The sequence below is a fragment of the Poecilia mexicana genome, unplaced genomic scaffold, assembly GCF_051168715.1.
Source record: "Poecilia mexicana isolate PSO_F unplaced genomic scaffold, ASM5116871v1 scaffold_14, whole genome shotgun sequence".
Taxonomy (NCBI): Eukaryota; Metazoa; Chordata; class Actinopteri; order Cyprinodontiformes; family Poeciliidae; genus Poecilia; species Poecilia mexicana.
The window spans coordinates 18,612,254-18,631,755 of NW_028263383.1; the positions used below are offsets into that span (position 1 = coordinate 18,612,254).

At 43.7% G+C, this 19,502-nt stretch overlaps 1 protein-coding gene across 1 annotated transcript in view; it reads right to left on the reverse strand.

The window, feature by feature from the left end:
• Positions 1 to 597: 597 nt before the first annotated feature.
• Positions 598 to 19,502, reverse strand: part of dscama (Down syndrome cell adhesion molecule a) — a 101,636-nt gene continuing 82,731 nt past the window's right edge. The window contains exons 12-33 of the mRNA XM_015001131.2: positions 17,948 to 18,144; positions 17,254 to 17,350; positions 17,042 to 17,170; positions 16,767 to 16,934; positions 15,897 to 15,967; positions 14,415 to 14,658; positions 13,309 to 13,455; positions 12,302 to 12,457; positions 10,862 to 10,995; positions 10,593 to 10,746; positions 10,157 to 10,274; positions 9,470 to 9,633; positions 9,282 to 9,380; positions 9,012 to 9,200; positions 7,763 to 8,053; positions 7,512 to 7,688; positions 7,393 to 7,423; positions 6,897 to 7,012; positions 6,658 to 6,816; positions 4,649 to 4,846; positions 4,204 to 4,506; positions 598 to 2,721 (exon numbers count right to left, since the gene is read on the reverse strand). Of these exons, the coding sequence (XP_014856617.2) occupies positions 2,342 to 2,721; positions 4,204 to 4,506; positions 4,649 to 4,846; positions 6,658 to 6,816; positions 6,897 to 7,012; positions 7,393 to 7,423; positions 7,512 to 7,688; positions 7,763 to 8,053; positions 9,012 to 9,200; positions 9,282 to 9,380; positions 9,470 to 9,633; positions 10,157 to 10,274; positions 10,593 to 10,746; positions 10,862 to 10,995; positions 12,302 to 12,457; positions 13,309 to 13,455; positions 14,415 to 14,658; positions 15,897 to 15,967; positions 16,767 to 16,934; positions 17,042 to 17,170; positions 17,254 to 17,350; positions 17,948 to 18,144 (3,722 nt within the window). The 3' untranslated portion in view covers positions 598 to 2,341. The remainder of the gene's footprint in view (positions 2,722 to 4,203; positions 4,507 to 4,648; positions 4,847 to 6,657; positions 6,817 to 6,896; positions 7,013 to 7,392; positions 7,424 to 7,511; positions 7,689 to 7,762; positions 8,054 to 9,011; positions 9,201 to 9,281; positions 9,381 to 9,469; positions 9,634 to 10,156; positions 10,275 to 10,592; positions 10,747 to 10,861; positions 10,996 to 12,301; positions 12,458 to 13,308; positions 13,456 to 14,414; positions 14,659 to 15,896; positions 15,968 to 16,766; positions 16,935 to 17,041; positions 17,171 to 17,253; positions 17,351 to 17,947; positions 18,145 to 19,502) is intronic.

A 19,502-nucleotide genomic window follows, 5' to 3' on the forward strand; every position in this document is an offset into this window, starting at 1 on the left:
TGAAAAAAAAAAAAAAAAAAAAAACTGGAAACATACATATATAAGCCGCACCGGGCTTTAAGGCGCTGGTATCTCCGCCGGACGCAGCCCTCCGTCTCCAAGCCGAACCATGGATTCGTTCATGCCGAGTTTACGTACAGCGGCTCCATTTCCTTCCTGTACTGCCAGATTGATAGCCTTCAACTTAAAAGCGGCATCTTTTTCTTCGTGTTGTTTCCATGATGAGCGGGTGGATGTGCCTGCTGCTAGCATGTGCTTGTTCTAAATGAAAATCAGCACTTTCTTCTTTGATTTCCAATTTTGACTTCCAACGATTCACTTGCTGCTAAAGCGCCCCCTGGTGGTTGAAGAAAAATCCACAGGAAAGCCACATGGTTCAAAGAGTGGGGAAAAAAAGTAGCCGCTTCTAGTCCGAAAAATACTATACCAATAGGAAAGATTGTGATAGTCCTACTTGAACTAAAGTACAAAACATCTTCATTCACTTTAATGCCTGACAGGAAGGAAATAATGGAGACGTGTTTTCTTATGAAGTGTATGCAAATGTTTAGCGTCTTGTAGTTTCATGGGGTGTCATGTCAAACCTGCGCGGGACACTTTGGGGAACAGCCATTTTATTAGTCAAATTTGAACCTTTGTGTTAGTTTCTCTTTATTCCAGTGCCACCATGGTGAACACCAATGTTAAAAAAAAAAAAAAAGTGACATTTTTTTTTTTCGTATTTTGTTAAAATGTATAATCAGAATGAAGACAGTTAATAATAGAAACTAATCGTAGAAACCGACAGCATGACCTCACAGCGTTTTGTATCAAACTCTCGTCCCTTCAGACTAAAAAAAAAACAAAAAACAAACGAACAGAAGTGGGCCAGGGCAGACAGGAATTAAAAACAGCTTCTTTATGTATATCCACATTATTCTTTTTTTTTTTTCTTATCTTTATTTTCATTTATTTTATTTTGTTTTTTCCCATAGACATTAGAAGTTTGGTTTGACGTTGGGGATTTCTGCTGGATTGTCTCACATGTCTTATCTTCCCTGTCGAGGAGCATCGCTGCCAACGCAGCAACGGTAAAATCTACTGAGAGGAGAGAGAGCCACGACGACTCTACCTAGTGCACTGTAAGGAGAGGGTCAGGGGGTCAGGGGTCAAGGGGGGGGGATCTATCTGGACACACTTGAAGTGCAAACCCTCAGTTCTCTAAAGCCTCCCTGTTCTAGCTAACATCATTTACCACCCGGGCGAACAAGCAGTGGCAAACTACACCTGAAGACAAGAGCCGGAGAGCGTCCAGCCCTGCATTTATACTCACAACATAGTTATTTCTCATCATTACAGTACAGTATAGATCAATAGTTTTCATATACTTGTCTTATCTTTTTATCATATTGCACCATCAAGAATGGGACACAGAGAAAGATTAACAGAGACTCCATTTCCTAATTAAAACAAGATATGTGCAAACATGACTAAGGACTTTATTAACCAAATCAAATTCTTCCCTGTAATATCCACAAATAAAAGTGATTTCTCTTTTTATATATATATTTATAGTAATAAGAATAATAAATCTTCACATTGGATCATTTCATAGTGTGACAAAACGCCTGACTGGACAACCCAGCCGCGTCCGTAATCATTGTCTTTTTAGTTGGTCAGTCCCCATGCATCCATAGGAAATAGATTTTTTTTTTCTTTTCTTTTCTCTTCAAAAAAAGTAACAATTTGAGAGCAGCTGAAAAGTTTGGACTGGTGTCAATTGCTTTTCATTCCAAGGTTTCTCCTCCGCCGCCCCTGTTCCCTCCGAGGTTTTCGTTCGGCGTCTCGAGGGAGAGAGGGGAAAAATAAACCGTTCCGTAGGAAAAAAATGACTCCAAATCGTCATCTTCCACTGCAGGAAACTTAAAAAAAAAAGAGGAATGAACAATGTCTTGGATCTTATAAAAACATAGAGCAGTAATGCTGACAATAGATCATTTGGTACTTGGTAATTAATGATCGTTAATAGCTGGCAATTAATTAATAATCACTGATTAATAATAAAGAATTACCAAGAATAAATAATGCTCCCTTGTTGCTCAATTAGTTTGGCAAAGCTCCTCCTGGAGTCGATCCGGATGGGTGAATTTTTCCTCCCAAGGTGAAAGAAAATAAAAATACAAATAAACTGTTAAAGAAAACTCTAAAATCAATAAAAGGAGATTAGTAAAAGTGACCCCCCCCCAGCCATGAAGGGAGGGCACGTATATACAGAACTGCGTGGTGAGAGTCAGTTTACTGCACTTGAGTGTTAAGTCCAGCGTTAGAGTGAGTTCTGGTCCCGCCCCAGGCGCCCCTGCTGTTATACCAGCGTGTAGGACTTTGCGTAGGGGTTGCTGCTCTGTTTCATATGTCCTCTGGAGTCCAGCAGGGACTCCTGTGAGGTGCTGAGCTTGGCGGCCTGAGCCAGCTCCGAGCCCTCCCTGTGGGGCAGCGTGGCCGCCGAGCCGGGCTGCCACTGGGCCGCCGGGTCTCTGCTGGCCTGAGGGGCCTCCGTGGGCGTGGGCGGCGCCATGCGGGACGGCCGCTTTAGCGAGCGGCTTTTCTGGGGCTCCAGGCAGGTCTGGCCCATGGCGGCTCTCTCGCCGCCTGCTGTCCCCCTGGAGGAGCCCGAGCAGGACATGCCCCGGTTCAACAGGAAGTCCATGCGCAGGTACGGAGGAAGGTGAACCAGCTCGCCCCCTGCAGGACAACACAGACACAACACAGTTAGCTTAGCCCTTTCATGCATAGTGGTCACTACAGTGGACAGCTGTCAGAAAGCCATGTTCTTGTGGATTTTTATGTTTTAAGTGGACACTAATGCATCATAAAATACACCATCAACTGCTGGCCATCAGCTGCAAATGCAAGAAATTATTTTTGTTAAATCCAATATGGCCGACAGACAAAAAGCATGGCAACCGACCCGGTCCCTCCTTCTACTGTAAAACAAATAATGTGACATCAGATAACCCCTAAAGAACGATACTACTGATGTATTTTTCAAATAACTTTGTATTTGGAGAAAATTACAATTGAACACCTATAAAAAATAAAATAAAAAAAATGTTTGTTTTTACTACAAAATTTTCCTACTTTTTTTATGCCTTAAATTTTTTTTTTTTTTTGAAAAAAATCCTGACACAAAGGATCATAATTCATGCATGAAAGGGTTAGAATGATGTTGGAAAAACATAATCATTTTATAATCATAGCATTATTATTTCTGTTTTAATCATCTAGTGTTTAGCTTCACACTTAAGTACTTGTATATCCATTTACTTGATTCATTAACTCAATCATTTGCATCATTAAGTTCTTGCTGTGTGCTTGAGTCCCTTTTATTTATATTTCCACAGCAGTACGGTTTTAGGATGATAAAAATATCATCCTAAAAGTGCAACTGGTTCATTTCCTATAATGAGACAAGACTTGTCCCAGATATATGGACGTGTTATTTAGACCCCCACCTAAAATGTGAGAGCATTTCCTGTGTTAGTTAGACATCTGATGTCTTGAACTCTCGTTTTCCTCTTGTTCAAGAAAATTCTTGAAACAAACGTTTGGGGGCATCTGTCTCTGATTTGATTTTGCCTCCAATGTTTCCTTAATATTAATTTTCCTAACAGATGAAAAGACAGACGTTTTTTACCGATGCAAACAGAAGAGTGATCGACAGCCAGCTCCTCCATTAACCCTTTAACAACCTTTCTACCAGCGACTCAGTTCCACCAGGTGTTTGCTAATTGCTGCTGGCTAGTCTGGAGGAGCTGAGCGAGGAAGGTGGTGCTTGGCTCCCAAGAGCATTTTACAAACCCAAACGGTTGCCATGGGAGATTCAAGGATTTATCAAACATGCGCGATCGAATCAAGGCAACACTCCAGGTATGTTTTTGATGAGGGAATATCATTATAACATGACGTAAAGTTCAGAAAAGTTGGCTTTAGAAAGCGCTGTCCCATTAAACAGACAAGATTGAATCCTGAAAGCTTACTTGATAACGACATATTAAGAAATTAACCTCGACTGCATTCTGCGATACTTTCTAAATCCATAAACAGCGATATTTCTTAAAGTTAGTGTTAGTAGAACATGTCTGTATTAGAGGTTATTAAGCTGTAAGGAAGCTCTGACACACTGCGGCCTTTCAGGCTGCGCTAAGCGGAGCGCCGTGGCCTCACCCGGTCTGTGGGCCTTGGGCACGGCCATGTTCATGACCCGGCTGACGTCCTGAGGCTTGGGCGGGGAAGCAGTGAAGCGGCAGATGCCCGACTCGGACGGCGTGCTGGACGTCAGGCTGTCGGTGTAGTCGTTGGTGCCGGCCGTCATCTGCTCCGAGGAAGTGTCGGAGATGAAGCACTCAGTGATGGTGAACTTGGCGTGGCGCAGCTGCTCCTCCATCTTGGCGTGCTCGTAGGCCCGGGCCAGCTCCTCGTAGGTGGAGGAGGCGCTCTCTGTAGACACCATGCTGCTCCGCGCTCGGTCTGGACACGGCGTGGAGTTAGTGGGAGGATTAGTGCCGAGAGTTAGTGGCAGAACAAGGAACCTCAGAGCTCGGTCACAGACGGATCCGACGGTACGCGTTTGATGTTAGAAAGCAGCTCCAGCGGTCAACTTGAAGCTCACCTGTGTCCTGAGATGGGCTGACGCTGTAGCTGTCGCTCTCCTTGTCAACAGAACCTGCGACCCTGGGCGTCGGCAGCCGCCAGTCGGTGCTGAGCGTGTGGGAGGAGACAGGGGGGTGGGGGCGGTTCAGAGTCCACTGGCTGGCGTAGCGGTTGCGGGCGGCTGGGCCGGCTTTGGCTGTACGGCGGGCGGTCGGGTCTGAGGACAAGGAGGAGAGCCCAGCTTCAATCAGAGTCTGACTTAGGATCTCGCCACCTTCCTAAAATAATGGCCCAAGTCACTTTTATCGAAAAGTGATATTAGCAAAAAAAAAAAAAAAAAAATCACCCCATTGTTGTTGCCAAAAGGTGACTTAAGCAAAAAAAACAAAACAAAACAATCACATTTGGCAAAGAGAAAAAGTCTTAGGTCATTACTTTGGGAAGGTGACAATATTAAGAAATTAAATAACCAATTCAAACATCAGCTCCTGTCACGTCTGGGGATTTTGTATGTAGCTTTTGAAGTGTTTCAATTTAATAAAACACAGCATCTTACCAAGTTTTTTCTTTTTGTTTCTAGTATAAATCCATTATCATGTCTTTGTTCAGCTCAGGAAAAATAAAATGCGGTTAAAAACCAAAGCATAAGGAACTTATAAACTCCAACACTACTATGTTGTAAGTGTGTTACAAGGAGATTCCCCCCCCCCCCAACATGCAGCAAACAGAAGAGGTTAAAATTCAACAAACAATAAAGGGACAGTTGGTGTAAAATAACACACTGCTGGGGGAGAGCAAACAGTGTAAGACCGTCCATGTTGAGCAAAAAAAAAACATGGACGGTCTCTTGTTAAAGACGGACAGGCAGGTGAAGAAAACAATTATTCAGGTACCTTTAAGTGTTAAAATAACAAAACAAAAGGTAGTACAAGAGCAGGAAAGTCAAACTGTGTGTTACTCACAGTTATTGCTGACTGTTGGACGCCTGGCACCAGTGACAAACTATTGTTTACTTGAACTGACCACTCAGGTGGTTGATCTAACTATTCCAGCTCTGCTACAGAAATCATCTGTCCTAGCCGAGACATTTCTTCTCACAGCCTCACCTTTTCATCAAGGCTCTGTAACCTTGACAATTTCACCTTCGGTCCAGTTAAATGAAACTCGTTGGGTCACAAATATTAAGTCACCGTTTGAAAAAAAAAGAAAAAGATTTGATTAGTAATCCAGGAAGTTTGTCATATTTGATCAACCGCAATTTTATTTCCACAGTTGTGGTTTTAAAGTGATAATAAAAAAGAAAGGTTGCAAAAAGAGAGTAAATAAATGTTCTTCTGTGGGATGTTAATAATTGTGGAAAACTCTGCAAAGAAAAAGCAAAAAGTTTCCAACCTAACGACAAGAAAACTGGGCATAAAAATAGACAACAGGCACTTTTTGTGTTGAAATTTGGTATTATTATTCAATGGAAAAAAAACTGCTGAAGCCTGCATTTGTCTATATTTATCCACATTCACAAATATTAGGTGGTTCTTTACCTTTTTGAAATAGTTATTAAGTGTAATTGTGGACGGCTGAAAGTGCGACTAAAGCTGCAGGTTGGTGCAGATTGTTTCCTCGGTGAGGAAATTTCTGTTCTTTTTCCAAGGTAAGGGTTCCTGAACTTCTTTTTTAAGATAATTTATTTTATAAAAAAATGATTAAATATTTTCAATGGCAGAAAGATGCTAAAAATGAGTTTTTCTCTGTATCATTTTAGATAATTCTATAAGATTTTAGTGTCTCTCTTCTGAGATACTTCACTAAAGCCACATACTAAGGAGGAGCATTCACACTCAAAGGAACCAGACTCCAAACAATAAACAATACAGGACAACTATTTGAGTAAAAGTATTACCCTAAGTACCTAGCTAACGTCGGACAAACAAAAAACATGAATTCAAAAAAACAAAGAGGAAAAGTTACAGCGCAAAACAACAAAGCCGGCGGTGTTTACGTGAAATGATGTTAAAAAAAAAGATTCCGTACTGGACTTACTGGTTCCTGGCCTAGCATCCGATACATCTACCAGTGGACCAGTGGCTTGGGAGAGAGACTGGTAGTGGACGGTGTGGGTGACTGTGGACGACTTTTGCTTCTGCGTCTCTCCGAAGTCGTTGTCCGTCAGCAGCACAGTGGATCTGTCGTCTGTGGGACATAAAAACACGAGGTGAGGGCCGAAACAGAGTTTTGTGGATAGTAAAGCAGCCGCACAGGGAGACGCGTACCAACGGTCTCCATGGTGTCCCTCTCCTCGATGAGGAGCTGGGCTCTGGGGATGTCGATGTGCATGCGCAGCGTCTGTTGCTGTTTGTTAATCGGTTCTGTCGGACGCGTGTTTTTACTGAGGGACACAAGAACAAACGGAAACGGCAACATGTGAAGAGCGTGATTTATTTCGTTCTCAATAGAAAGACACAGCCTGTAATGTTTGCAGATTGTGTCATGTCGTAGCACAATCAAGTAACTGTGTTACCTTCAGTTGTGATGAAAATGCTAAATGTATCAAATATGACTCAAGAGAAATTTCACTTTCTAATTTAACACCTTGAAATTGGCGTTTCGGGAATGGAGATAATCCTGTCGATCCTACCTGACCCGGTCCAGAAAATGTTTAGTCTAACATCAGAGTGAGACAGCAACAGCTACGTCTTTCTGTCCCGTGCATGGAAACATCTTATTTCAGACGAATTTTATCGAAAGACGATGACGTTCAACACTCACCTCATGAGCATTTCAGCCAAACTTTTTGCGTCTGGAAAACAAGAAGAATCGTTTTTCATGTGTTTGAAACTGCAGCAAACAAACGAGCAGCGAGGGACCTGAGCGTTAGTCCGTCTCACCTCTCAGCCTCTTGAGCCTCTGCTCCCTCCTCCTCCTCCTCAGCACCAGCAGCCCGATGAAGATCACCACGATCCCCACCAACACGCAGGAAATGGTCACCATCATCTTCAAGCCTTCGCCTCCCCCAGACGTGTCCTCGCTCACATTGGGCGCTTTCACCAGAGGGGCGATGGTACCTGTGGACAGGTCGCGGTGCGGCGTTAAGGATAAGCTTTGAATTTAATTTTTGCAAACACCAAAAACGACGTACTGCCATCGTAGCTGAGCGTTGCAAACTTGACTCTCTTCTCAGCGTAGCCGGCGCTGTTGGAGACTTTCATCTGCAGCTCGTACCAGGTGGCCTCCTGCAGGTCGTACAGAATGTAGCTCTTCGTGAGGGACGTGCGCTGCGCCGTGGTCCAGGTGGGCGCGTCGACGGCCCGGTACTCCAGGGTGAAGGAGGTGATCGGACACCCGCCGTTGTTCCAGCCGTTGAGGTTGAGCTTGACGCGAGTGGCGTTGATGCTGGTGAAAAGCTCCTGCTCCTTGGAGTATTGAGGCTCTTTTTCAAACACAACGAACAAAGAAAAAAATATATATATATAAAATGTTGCGTCTGTCCTCAACAAGGATCTATTGTCACTAACTTGTTTGGTGGAGGGTTGTTGAAAGATCAAGAACTGAAAGTTCACTCAGTAAAATATAGTACAAGCTGCATTTCTAATGAATCATACACGGAGTTAGCATGCTAACGTTAGCATAGCAATTCAATAAACTACAAAAATGGTAAGGAGCGTAGTTTAGTGAAATGTGTTTCATCAGATATGTCTCTAAAAACTGTCAATAAAGCTGCATCTGTCTCATGTGTTTGTGAGTTTATTATTGAATCTTTCTGAGCCTCATAAACTTGTGTTGAAGTACAACAACACATCAGTAGGGGCCAAGAAAAAAAGGAATGAATCCATCCATCCATCCATCCATCCATCCATCCATCCATCCATCCATCCATCCATCCATCCATCCATCCATCAACATCCATAAGGTCAAAGGTCAGTAGGTGCAGTGGTGAGGAAATGTGTTCTGTTAATTTATCACACTTCAAGGCCACCAAGTTTTCAACATATAAAAGATACTGAGTTATTATTCATAAAATAATGCTATTAATTGCAGTTCGGATCATTAAATACAATCTTTATCAATCACATTTACATTCATTGCTAATGCAAATTAGCAATGAATGTATCGTAATGTAAATTAGCTGATCCTCTAGCTATCGGGTGGATCAGACTCCTGATATCCAGGAATCTAATCCAACTCTTAGCTATGAAAACCAGAACAAACCATCTAAAAATGTAGTTGAAAAAGCTCAGAGCAGTGAATTCAATCTATTTTCCATCGACTTACGATACCAAATCAGTACAGTCCGTTTCAATCAAGTGGTAACACTTAATAGGTCTCAATCCCAATCGGCGGCGAAGCAGATTCCTGCTACAGTACAGGAAGTAAAACAAAGCGGGTACCTTTGCCGTGGGTCTTTGCTTCTATGATTTCACTGATGCGACCGGGACCAACTGCGTTCTGGGCCGTGAGGGTGAACTTGTACCAGGTACCGCACTTGAGGTTCTCCAGCCGATAGGATCGCTCACTGGGACTGATGGCGAAGTTACCCCACTGTTCGCTGTTGTCCTCCGAGTACTGCAGGATGTAGCCTGAAAAGAGCCGGGCGGGAACAACAACGGTCAGCTGCTGAGCTCGGTTCTACGGAACGGGAACGCCGAACCGCGTCTGACCTCGAATGGAGCTGCCGCCGTTGTCTCCTGGGATCCAAGAGAGGGTGATGGAGGTTGTGGTTGTCTTGGTGACGGTGAGGCGAGGCTGGTCGGGTGGAACTAGAGGAACCACAACGCAGTCAGACTTTCATGGATGTTTTCAGACAAGTGACCCGTCAATGTTTTCGGCTCCGGTTAGTGAAGCGCACCTTGAACCTGCAGATTGAGGACGATCTTGTCTGAACCAAAGCTATTACTGGCCACACAGGTGTAATTCCCAGAATCCTCCGCTTTCACTGTGCGAATAACAAGGCTGCCGTTTCCATGGACGCTCCGCCGGCTGTCTATCACAACAGGAGCAGGGGTTCCATTGCTGGAACGCAGACAGATATTCACAGTTAACATTCGGAAACTATCAACGTTAAATGCATTCACCAACTACAAACCAGTGTCTTGGACGTCTACAGTGCCTTGCTAAATGGTAATTGGTTGGTTGTACATCCGTGTGTCGGTACGTACAACACATCCTGTATCTGACGAAGCGTTTCCATGTTGTTAAGGTTGCCATGTTTGGCAACGGAGATGGACTGTCCAGAGTTATTTTTCTGTCACATTGCTCAACTTGACAGCTTAGTTTGGCGGCCATCTCTTGGTGAAGTTGTAGTTTTCCCATAATTGATACATTTTCAGACATATAACACCTAACCTTGTTTTTATCTTCATCACAAATTTGTTTAAAGGTAGCACCTCTGAACAGAAATGGATTTTTACCCTTTAACTCCCAGTGGCTCACATTGAAGTTTAAACATCACAAACATGAAAAGTTCTAGGAACATGAATGGTACAATGCATTAAAACCTGAAATCGTTTTTTCTTTTGTTCTTATTTGCACTCACATCTCCTTCAGCCACTTGATGGTTGGGGACGGATCACCGACCGCCTTGCAGGGGAGGACAATGTCCCTCATCCAGGGAGTCGTGACTGTCCTGTTGAAGGTCAGGATTCGAGCCGGAGCTGCAAATACAAACACGCAGGCTTGTGACATCACAGCATCATCCTGGGTTAGCATCAGTCGCATTTTGTGACCCTTCGGCCAACCGAGTCAAAGCTCAGTATGTTAACAGTGGAGACAACATCGATCAGGCAGAATGCGGAGCTGCAGGTTCCAGACACCACAAGCAAGTACCGTACATGATTGCAGGCTTATTCACATTCAACTGAAGAAACAAAAAGGAGATTTCTACTTCCATCCACCTCAGTCTGCCTTAATGGATCACCTTTGAGTTGAACTGTGGGCTCCGATAAGGAAATGTGCATGTGTTTGGTACTGACCTTCAGCCATGGGCTTGATGGTGATGATCTCGCTGGCATTTCCGCGGCCTGCGGCCGTGACGGCCACCACCCAGATGCTGTACTGTCGGTTCCTGCTCAGGTTAGGGATGCGGTAGAAGAAAACATCTGGAGCTGCTTCGAATTCACTGCTCACCTGCAGGAGGAAGGTGAGGGGAAAAAAAAAACAAGGATTTAAAGCATGCTGAACCTGGTGCAAATCCCATTTGCTCAGCAGGACGGAACAGGAAAGTTGCTGGAATTGGTTTTACCGTAGGGTGTGGATTGGAGCAGAAAACTGTGTACTTCCTGATGATGCCGTTCACTTTGAGAGGAGGGAGCCAGGACACAAACACCACCGAGTTGGATGAAGCTGCAGCTTTCACACCAGCTGGAGGACCAGGAACTGAAAGCAGAAGGAGATCGGTTACAGTAGAGACGCTTAAAGAGGCCAGATGAGTGACCGGCCAGATAGAAACCGAAAAACATGCAGTCTTTTTTCAATAAGTGAACGCACCATAGTACTACTAGAACCCTGAGACAACAACTGTCTTTGCTGCAGAAGTTACTATTGAGAAAAGATCACACAAGGTTTGTTTTTTTCAGTCAGAGGAAGTCGAGAGATGCAAGAAGCTATATGAGTGGAAACTATCTCATGCAACATGTTGAGACATGTCTGCGTTTCCGTCATGTTGATATAGCATCGCTGTCAGCAGATAACAGGGACGTCAACTTGAGCTCCTTTTACATCCTGTTGAGCTTTTAGCCTCTGTCTGTCGTGAAAAACCCCAAATCTGGAAATCTTGGCAACCTCAGAGATAAAGGGAGGTTCGACATTCTCCAGAACACGCAGGCGCAGATGGCTATTTTTTGTTTTTTACAACCTGCAGCGCTAGCTAGGATAATGCTAAATTAAGACGCAGGGTGACTATAAAAACAACATCTTTAGTAATCCTTCTCGTATCGTTTTATATTCTAGTTCTTGAAGAAAAATGTAGAAAAAAATAGCCTTTATCAGATCAAAGGTGCACAGAAACTGAATACAGGAAATCTAAAACTCCAGCTAAACATACGATGAAGTAGAAAAATGATCAGTTTTCTTACAGAAGGATATGAATACACTTGTGAGTGCCAGTTTAAGACCCAAACCAGTGGTGTGAGATCAGACAGATAACTGGCCAGCTTCTCTGTCTCTGCTGTAACACACCAGCAGCACACAGAGAAGATCCTAAACAGTGTCCAGACAATGTATATCCATAACGAAACATATTATGAATATACACTGATAATGTACAATATGTATGTCAATGGAGTAGACGCTCACCGATTATGTCCTGCCATTGGTTATGATACGCATCAGAGAAACTAACATTTTCATCTTGTTTGGTGTCATTTTACTAAGACGTGAAAGTTAGAAAACTGCCTTTTCCAGCCGGCCATCGGTCACTGTTTGAACTTGGACTACCTGCCTCTGTGTTCCTGATAAACATCCAGAGAGGAATCAACCGACTCAAGTCTCCTTAATCAAAACAAGCGAGTGAAGTTTTAGAAACTTTCTCACATATTCAGTGTTAGAATTTCATAGGAAATTGAATAAAACATTAAGAAACTGTTGCCTTACAGTTCATTTATGAAACCTCACTGTATTTGCAAGACAACAGCCGCCTTTGTTTATCTATTTTTCTTGTAAAAAGGTGTGTTCGTCTTCCTACCGTCCTCCTTGGTGCGGGTGTAAATCTGCTCACTGCGGACGCCGTCTCCTGCTCGGGTGAAGGCCAACACCTGGATGCTGTAGTTGGTGTATTTCTCCAGTCCATCCAGCTCCAGCGAGGGTTTAGAGGTCGTGACGTTCCTGATCTCCCCGAGCTCTGAAGAGGCAAAGGAGAAACAGAGGGCAGTAAGAAACTCTGTGTCTCAGCCAAAACTATATCCTGACCCAGAAATCAGGAATACACCAATATTGGCAACCACCACTGGCCCAGCAACACGTCTGTCATGTCTCTGTTGTTCTCCAGCTACTTTCTGTCTTTCAGTGTCACTTCAAGTACCCACCACTCTAAAACTACATGTTGTCGCTTTATGTTTCTACAACATGTAGCGTCCTCGCCTTTCAAAAGTTAATTACAGCTGAATTGCAAGGACTTCTGATAACATTAAGTGATTCCGAAACTGTTTCTTCTACTCAATCTGAAAGTAGACATGCTTTCAGACGCTCATCTGATAAATGCAATAAATTGGTCGTATCTGTGATTTTATCCTCAAGTGACTAAGGTGATCCTTTTCAGAGTTTTGTTTGTTGTACATCCACAGAATATACCAAATGTCTTGTTACTGAGTTTCATTTGCATTCAACAGTCAGACAATCATCTAAAAACATTATAATGTGAGCGTTCCCCCGCTGTTACTATGCAAGCCGGTTCTGGCTGTCAAGTCCAAAGCGTTCCTGTTGTTCAGGCGGGCCAACATGATGTGACAGTGCAGGGGCCAAAGGTAATCACACTGTCACAACCAATCCCACCAGCACAAACGCAGCATGTGACAGCACCATGCCATGCTGTCTGACATCCAGCAGAGGACATCTCACACACACCGTCCAACTGAGTCAAGAAATTAAGCCACTTTTGTTCACAGTTTTAAAAATATTTTCTCAGAGCTGTACCGTGTTCGTGTGTGTGTGTGTGTGTTTGTTTCTTTTTAAAGCCAAAGTGTGACTGCGTACCTCCGTCAGGCAGGTTGGCCCAATAGATGACCCTGAAGCCCAGCAGGTTGCCGTTCAGGGCGTCTTTGGGAGGAGTCAGCCAGGACAGGGAGATGACCTCTGGAGTCGTGGCCACGGCCTGGACGTTCTCAGGAGGACGGCTCGGCACTGAGCGAGGAGAAGCAGGACGGGTTTAGAGGGCAGAAATGCATGGCAGTACCTTCCAGCGGCCACTAGATGGAGACAGATACTCACACATCGAAGCCTCCTGCCCTACATTTATCAGCTGTGTTAAACAAATGCTTGGCAAACTAGGATGTTTCTTTGAATAGCTTAAAAAAGTCTGGGAAAGTTTGAAAATTGTTTTGATCATATCCAGTTCTTGACAAGTTTGGAGATCAATTATTTTTGAAAGATTTAAAACAGCGGTTTATAATTTTTTCAATGTTTTTTTTAAACATATTTGTTAAACTGTCATTATGAACAGATAATCTCATCTAAAGAAATACACCGCTCTGTCAGAAGCAACCAATCAGAGCCAGGAGGAGGTTCTTAGTGCTGTCAATAACTCTCTGGTATGCGCTGCTCACAGCCTCCCCCTTTCTCTCTGCCACTCTACAACTAGCAACCCACAACGGAGCCTGTCGTGAATGCTAAGGCTAGTTAGCATGACCGCTGACTGCAGCAGATAAACAGTTTTCCTGGAATTGTGAACCGTCTCTCTGCCATTACCACACTAAGCTTCGCGTACACAAGCTTGATTGACAGTGCTTAGACCCCTCCTCCTGGCTCTGATTGGTTGGGAGCCGTGTGCTTCTTCAGACAGCAGCAGCAGCTCAGGTAGGAGTTTGAGGAGCTACATCTTTTCACAGATAATCCGTCTCATATTACATTGTGACAGTTTTAACAAATATGTAAAAAGTCTATTCTTGTAAAAATTACATGCCGGAGCTGTAAGGACAACAGGTTCTCAGGCTTCTAAAGGACAACCATCTAACGCTGTATAATAAATATTATAAATATTATAAATATATAATAACTGTATCCTAAAACAAGGACTGTTTTCTATCCCACTTTTTAAACAATCGAAACATTTCATCTGGTCTGAAAAGAAAATGTTTTCCTACCGTCCTCCAGAGTGGTAGCAGCCACCTCAGTGGAAGACGGCCCGGTCCCGGCGCTGTTGCTGGCCTGGACCACCACTCCGTACTGGGTGAACTTCTTCAGGTTGTCCAGGACCAGGCTCTCGGCGTTGTCCCCGGTCGTCTCCACGCTGATCACGCTGAACTGGTAGTTCCCGCCGGAGCTGTACTCCCGGTAGCCCACCTGGTAGCCGCGGATCGCCCCGTTCTGCAGGTGCTTCTTGGGCGGCTGGCACACAAATCACATAAGTTGATTTGAAAGCTTGTTTTTCACACAACAACCCAGATCCCCACAAACTAGTATTTTCTCTACGTTTTCTTGTGTGTACTTTAAAAACTTTGTATTTATTTAAATCCTGGAGAAGAAATCCACCCAGTTCGTCACCCAGCTGTGTTTTATTTTCACGATACATTTGTTAGAAGAAAAAAACAAACATGCACAACCAAGCAGTGCCTGTGTTCGCCCACTTCAAGCCGAGTTACAAAACCAATTTGAAGACTTTTAAACTCCAGTGAACCATAGTGAGAACCGTTATCCACAAATAGAAAAAAAAAAAGAAAATGGCCGACCTGCACCAAAAACATCATCCTGGAGGTTAAAAACCAACCCCAGAAAAACATTTAAAACTAAAACCTGCGGTCGACTAACAGCTTGTCTCACATTTGAAAAATAATTCAAAAAAATAAAAACTGGTGGTGGGACTTGATTCAAGTATATATATATATATATATATATATATATATATATATATATATATATATATATATATATATATATATATATATATATATATATATATAAAAAGTGATTAAACGTGATAAAAAATGTTGAACGCCTTAAAATCGATGTAAGTAATTAAACAAAAGTAACCAGGTGATTTCCTGTCCTTAAAAACAAACAACTAAATCATCTTGATTTCCATGAACTTTGGGACAAAACTAAAAAACTCTGGGAAGGCGAATGTCCTGTTACATCTGGAGAAAATTACCACAACATGTCAGAAACGTCAAACTTTAGTGCTGGCAGTATGCTGGTTTTGGGCTGCTGGCGTAAATTGTGGAACAGTGAATTTTGTTCTCCAGCAGAAAATCCTAAAAGCGAAAGTTCATGAGTTCTTTAATCCAACCAGCTGTTAGTTTTGCAGAATTACAGTGACCCAAAGAACACCAGCAAATCCATCTCTGAATGGTTAAAACAGGAAAAAAAAGGGAAGAAAGTTGAACGTCCTAGTCAAAGTCTGTAGTTATTTCTGACTAATATGACCATAAACAGGGCATTCATGATGGAAAACCCACCAATGGATCTCAGTTGAAACAATTCTTCACAGAAGGAAACACCAACATTCTTCCTCAGTGACGTAACAAATCCTCTGCTAGTTTCCGCAAACACTTGATGGGACATGTTGTCTGTTCTCAAAGTCAGCCGTTAGCATCCTCAGCGTCTGGTAGAAACATCGTCGGACTTACCCTCCATGTGACCCGGATGCTCTGAGAGGAGAGGGCTTCCAGCTGCACGTCTTGAGGAGGTCCATCGGGAGCTGCGATCACATCATCCGCACCATTCAGATATAGAAGAAAAAAAAACACAGAGTATGAAGGCTGAGTGTGTGAACAGATGGGACGCTTGGACTTGCTGGTACATCCTGGGGGTGAGGAGAAGTGCCCTGCAGCGCCCAGAGAGGGGTGAGACGAAGGAGAACGGAGATGACTTGCAAAAAGACGTCCAGCCTCAATGTGTCGACCGTGGTGTGACATTTACTACTGAGGCCGCTAATTGAAAAGTTCTGCTTTTAGCGCCGGGTCAGCGTGTGTTCAGTCATGCAACAGAGCCAACGGGGCTCCGCGTTGGAAACGTTCTCAGTTGGGTTAACGACACCTTCTCATTTCTGAAACCTAATTTATTTGTGTGATTATAGTTGATAATAATTACATTTTAATAAAGAAGACCAAGCCTATGAGTTACTTAAAGTATTATGTCTTCTGTAGTATCAATCAAGTAATTATGTCATCTTCACTTGTTACAAAAATGCCGTATATCAAATATGACTTAAATTAAATTTGCAAAATTGAATTGAAATTTTGAGACTCTGTCTCTTTAAGAAGCTCCTGCATCGTCCGATGCTCCCGCCTCCAAGTAGTAACTTCAACATCCCTCTATTAAATGTTTACAAATATTTATTATTGCACTGAGAAATCGTTCATATGTTGAGCCCCGCATTTGCGCAGTTCCACCAGGTGTTTGCTAGCTGGTGCTGCTGCTAGTTTGAAGGAGCAGAGTGGTGGAGGTTTGGGTTTGCTCTGTGATTTTACATACAGATGCCGTCCGCTCCGACTCACCTGCTTCGTCTGTGGTGATGGTGAGCTCGTTGCTGGCCTCGCTCTTCCCGATGAGGTTCTTGGCGAACATGCGGATGTTGTAAGTCGAAGAGGGGTGGAGGTCGATGATGGTCGCCTGGTTCAGCTGAGGCGAGACGTCTTTGGTCTTCTGAGCCGTGTCCCAGGAGGCTGAGCGGGGAAACACGGAGGTTTTTATTGGGGCCAGATTAAAGTAAGTCCCGTTAAATCCCAGCACCGACCCAGAACCTTACGACTCCGGGGACTGGGTTTTGCACCTGATTTGTTTTTGCTCTCGATGTCGAAGCCTGTGATGGGACTGTTGCCGTCGAACCCCATGGTCCATCGCAGAGCAATGGTTCTGTCCTTCACTTCTCTGATCTCCACCTCGGGAGGATCCGGCGGCTCTGTGAAGCAGGAAGTCGTTTACTCTAAGCAACGCCTCAGTTATGGATCTGACCGGAGCAGGTTCTCGGCGGGTCGGTTCTACCTTGCACTGTGAGCTGAATGATTCCTCTGTCTTCACCAAAGGAGTTGATGGCATGGCAGGAGAAGAAGCCTGAGTCCTCCCTCACTGTAGGCATGATCTGGTGGATGCAGAAGGAGGCGTTATGACGGCCATCAGCTGGGAGGTGGATGGTGTACAAACAGTTTTTATAAGAACCCCCCCCCAAAAAAAAGGCTTTTTCACCCTCTCCCTATTTGTAAAACCATGGAAGCTTAACTGTGATTAGTTTATTTAATATATTTGTAAAAAAATAAATCCAGTTTATTGTTCTGTCTCGTTAGCAGCTCCTGTTTGTTATCAGCTGAATGTGGAATACTCTCATGTATTTATGTAACATTATTATACTTGAGCAACACTCAGATGAATGTGTTTATTGTGTTTTACAAATTCTTTTTACGTGAGATGAGGATAATAAAGAAAAACGGTAGCAATGACAAATGGACTGAAGTTCACCCAGATTAGATTTTTAATTTCAAAATCAACAACTTAACTTTTGCCTTCAGGTTTAAAACATTCAAATGCATGAAAGTTTGGTTGCTTTCTTCTCTTCCAGTAACTTTCTTGATGCTAAAGCCAACCATACGTCTCTCTGCATGTAGCTATATCTCCATCTATATATGTGTCACCATCATTATATCAGCATCATTTCTTCACCTGGGAGCCGCTCTGTCCTCACCTGCAGGGTGGAGATGACTTCGTCGCCCACCTCCTTAACGGAAACGACGTAGCGGCTGGTCTCCGGGTTGATGATGCGCTCCTCTTTCTCCCAGCGCACCATGATGGGCTTCTCGCCGTGGGCAGTGCAGCTCATCTTCTTCTCCTCTCCCTGCGTGGCCAGCGTGGTGTTTGGGTAGGACGTGATCATGGCAGGAACTGAGGAGACAAAACAGGCGAGTCAGTCAGGATTGGTTCCAGATCCTTTTTTTTTCCTCGCTCGCAGGCGGTCAGAAACAGCTCACTTTCTGAAAGTCCTGTGCATAGTTAATGAGCTGTAAGCACACATGAGGTTTGGCTTTAATGCTGACTTTAAGGAAGCATGTGGCCCCACTGCGCATCTTGTATCAGAGGCTCCTTAATGGTGCAGGGAGGCTGCAACAACCCTCTGAAGACACCACACTTAACGCACAATAACGACATGCATGGCTCATTACACCCACAGCGGAGTGAATAACAAGCCTGTACTCCCAGACGCTCTCGCACACATTCAGTCTGGGCCTCACACCCACACACGCACACACACACGCACACACACACACACACACACACACACACACACACACACACACACGAGCACACAAAGCATAACTCCGATGATGTGATGGAAAGTGTCAGGCAAGAGGTTGCAAACATTTAAGCCTCATCTCTTATTCACTCCGCCGCCATTTGGGGCTCGGCTACGGAAACGAACGCTGATTTATTTTGCATGACAAGTATGAATTTTTTGTGAGACACATTTGGGACGAGCGGCGGGGAAGAAACAGCTGCCTGGGTTTTATGTAAACATTTTCGTTTTAGCGAACGCGGCTCCTTTGATCCCGCCCTGAAAGAGGCTCGGTTATTTGTTGACACCTCTGGCAGAGCGGTGTACTCCGCTAGGTGACAAAATACGGGGACAGCGATACGGGAGGTTGATACGTTTTCCAGCCATTAGGTCTGTAGAGGATGTGCGGAGGGCGAACTTCACACGTTTCTGACACTTTGGGGATTAAAAGGGAATATCCCGTCTGTCAAGGTACAGTCCCGATGTGTGACATAACAGGAAACGGTCAGATTGTAGAAGAAAAAATTAAATAGAAGCTGAAAAGTGGAAGTAGCAGAAGCAGTACTACTGGTACGTATCAAACTCCAGCCTCACAATTCAACATGGCTGCCACAATTTATAAATGTTTTTTTCCCCCTCATTAAATCAGTTACCACTAATAAATTTGTACAATTTTTTGATATCAACGTGTTTCTAAACATAGAAACACGTTAATATCAACTCGTATCGCTAACTGTGGTTAGCCCGAATATTAAGAGCGGTTCTTAAATCCTCTACAAGATGAAAACATGAACTTGTGTCAATTTTACTTTTGTCTTAGGCTCTAATGAACTGCTGAGATATTCATGATTTCATCCAATCAGTTAGAAAAGGGCAGATTGCTCCGACATCCCCTAATCCTCCCCTCACTTTCACTGTTATAGAGTTTTGAAGCAGACTCAAATTTGTTTTAAGTGTTTTTTGACACATG